Source organism: Chaetura pelagica, unplaced genomic scaffold (assembly GCF_000747805.2).
Source record: "Chaetura pelagica isolate M959 unplaced genomic scaffold, ChaPel_1.0 scaffold275, whole genome shotgun sequence".
NCBI classification, from domain to species: domain Eukaryota; kingdom Metazoa; phylum Chordata; class Aves; order Apodiformes; family Apodidae; genus Chaetura; species Chaetura pelagica.
Genome location: NW_009953486.1, coordinates 8,443,288 through 8,445,729, shown reverse-complemented (window position 1 = coordinate 8,445,729; position 2,442 = coordinate 8,443,288). Strand labels below are relative to the sequence as shown.

The 2,442-nt window shown below is 47.2% G+C and overlaps 1 protein-coding gene across 1 annotated transcript in view; it reads right to left on the bottom strand.

The window, feature by feature from the left end:
- Positions 1–1,484: 1,484 nt before the first annotated feature.
- TP53RK (TP53 regulating kinase) overlaps positions 1,485–2,442 on the bottom strand; it is a 2,520-nt gene continuing 1,562 nt past the window's right edge. Inside the window, exon 2 of the mRNA XM_009998773.1 lies at positions 1,485–1,963. Coding sequence (XP_009997075.1) covers positions 1,485–1,963 — 479 coding nt within the window. The remainder of the gene's footprint in view (positions 1,964–2,442) is intronic.

Sequence of the window (2,442 nt, the reverse complement as noted above, 5' to 3'; positions counted from 1 at the left end):
ACCCCCTGCACACCCCCCTGCCACTGGCACAGGTGGAGATTTGGGTTCCCTGCTGAATAACCCAGGGAAGCTGTGGCTGCCCCATCCCTGGAGGTGCTCAAGGGCAGGCTGGATGGGGCTCTGAGCAGCCTGTTCTAGTGGGAGGTGTCCCTGCCCACGCAGGGGGGTTGGAACTCGCTGATCTTTAAGGTCCCTTCCAACTCCAAACATCCTGTGATTCTGTAGCACCCACGCTGCTGTCCCCTCCGGCTGGAAGGGATGTGTCCGGGCTGTGACGAGGTGAGGAACGCGACTGTGGGAAGGGGGGTCGTGCAGGGATTTGCTCCCTCTTTTGCACTGTCAGAGCACCAGCGTCAGGGGGCAGAGGGCCCTCCTGGGCAGACAGAGGCTGCTCAGCACAGCCAACCGCCCGGGGACAAGCTCACTGCTCTAAAGCCATGGTCTGAGGTCAGTGACAGCTCACAACTCTCATCTCATTCTGCCTGGAACGCAGAGGAGTTATTATCTTCTAACCCATCTACTGCTGGGCTTGTAAACTCTTCCTCTGGGCCACCTTACATTGACACTATTAAACACAGTAAATCCAGAAAACCAAGTAATACAGAGAAAAAGCTGCCAAAACCCCACCATTACTTGCCCAGCTCTGCCAACTGCCCTCCCAGGCAGGCAATCACAAGCAGCCCCTCTCATAAAGATCTAAAAACTGGAAATTTACCACAGACTTCTTGCTTGAAGAAGTTTCTCAGCAGAAAACTGTTCTAACAATGTTTGTTATTTGCTGAATGAAATACTATTAGCTTAAAAGTTTAAAAACCCAGCACTACTGCTGGAAGCAAATGAACCCCTCTTAGGTTTAGCCTCTATTTCACCATTGCCAGGAATTCAGTCCTAAGTATTTTCAGGATGTGTAGAGCCACCTAAAATGGCTTTAAATTTAAAAACCCAGCACTACTGCTGGAAGCAAATGAACCCCTCTTAGGTTTAGCCTCTATTTCACCATTGCCAGGAATTCAGTCCTAAGTATTTTCAGGATGTGTAGAGCCACCTAAAATGGCTTTAAAGCCTTGTTTTAAAGTCTTTTGAAAAAAAAAAATAATGCATTTGTTTTTCTTAATTACCATTTGTAGATGCTCTGGTATCCCAAGGTCCCTCTTACCTGCCTCAAATCCATGGTCCACAGGCTGGCTAAGATCACTCAGAATGATTCTAACCACAGCAAGAGGGTGACTGGAATGCCACTGTAAACCACTTTCTAGAAGAAATAGTTAACATTTAGGAAAGAAGCAACTTTTGGTTGTTTCTGTCTTGTCTATGCTCCCATCTCATTATTACTTTGGTTACTTTACGACACAAACACATTCAAATTGGTTTATTTGAAAGACCCAGTTATCAAAATAGCCATCTGTGAAATAAAACCAACTGGAAGAATAAATATTTACAGAACTTAGGTAGTAATATTTCTCCATGCCTAAGGCTACTCCCTTCTACCCAATCATGGATCTCTTCCTTCCCCTCAGCCTTACTTCATCCAGCCTTTTCATCACAGGGCCAGATTTTTTAGATGCAGCTGCATAGCTCTTCAGCAAGGCCTTAAACATCACTTCAGTATCTGGGTGAGTGCTAAGGAAAGCTTTTTCCAGAACATACAAATCAACTCCTTTATCCTCTGGAAGACCTGAAACAAAACTGAGTCCAAAGTCTATTAGTACCAAGTCCAGCTTCTCCACGGGTGGTCGCATCAGTATGTTGGAAGTTGTAAGATCCCCATGGATAAGATCTTCATCATGCATTCTTGCTAACAGCTCACCCATCTTCTCTGCCAAGAGAAGGAGGCTACTGGTGTCATTTCCACTCTGTTGTACAGAATTAATATGATCTTGGACAGTAACTGAGTCAACAATATCTTCAAGATATATGGAGTTGGTGACACTATCCACAAAGTAGACAGCTGGAGCTGAAATCCCTGTGTGAAAAAAAGAACCAAGTTAAATGCTAGCTGTTAATTTACAGGCCTTCCCAACTTTAACAACAAAAGACAATCAATACAAGCCTTAACCAGAAACATCAAGGTTCACCCGGGGTGACTCACATCTAGGAATTCCCTCCAGTCTCAAACCCACACTACACCAACCTCCAGCCTTAAATTTATAGGCAGCTTGAGCCCTGCTGGAGCATCATCGGCCCCTCCTAGGGTGAGACTTCCCAGCAAGCAGCACCTTCTGGTGGGGAACAGCCTGCGACTTAGGGGGACACCCTCAAAAAGCTAAGCAGGCCACCCCAGGATGAGAAGAAACCACCTGCATCCTTCAGGATGCGGCAGGAAGGCCGAGGAGGGTCTCTTAAAAATTTACTCAGAGGGCCGCGGAGGGTCGAGGTGGCTGCGAGCACGGAAACACCCGCTGCCCAGGGGTGTCCCTTCTCTCGGGGCAGCCCCGTCCCCAC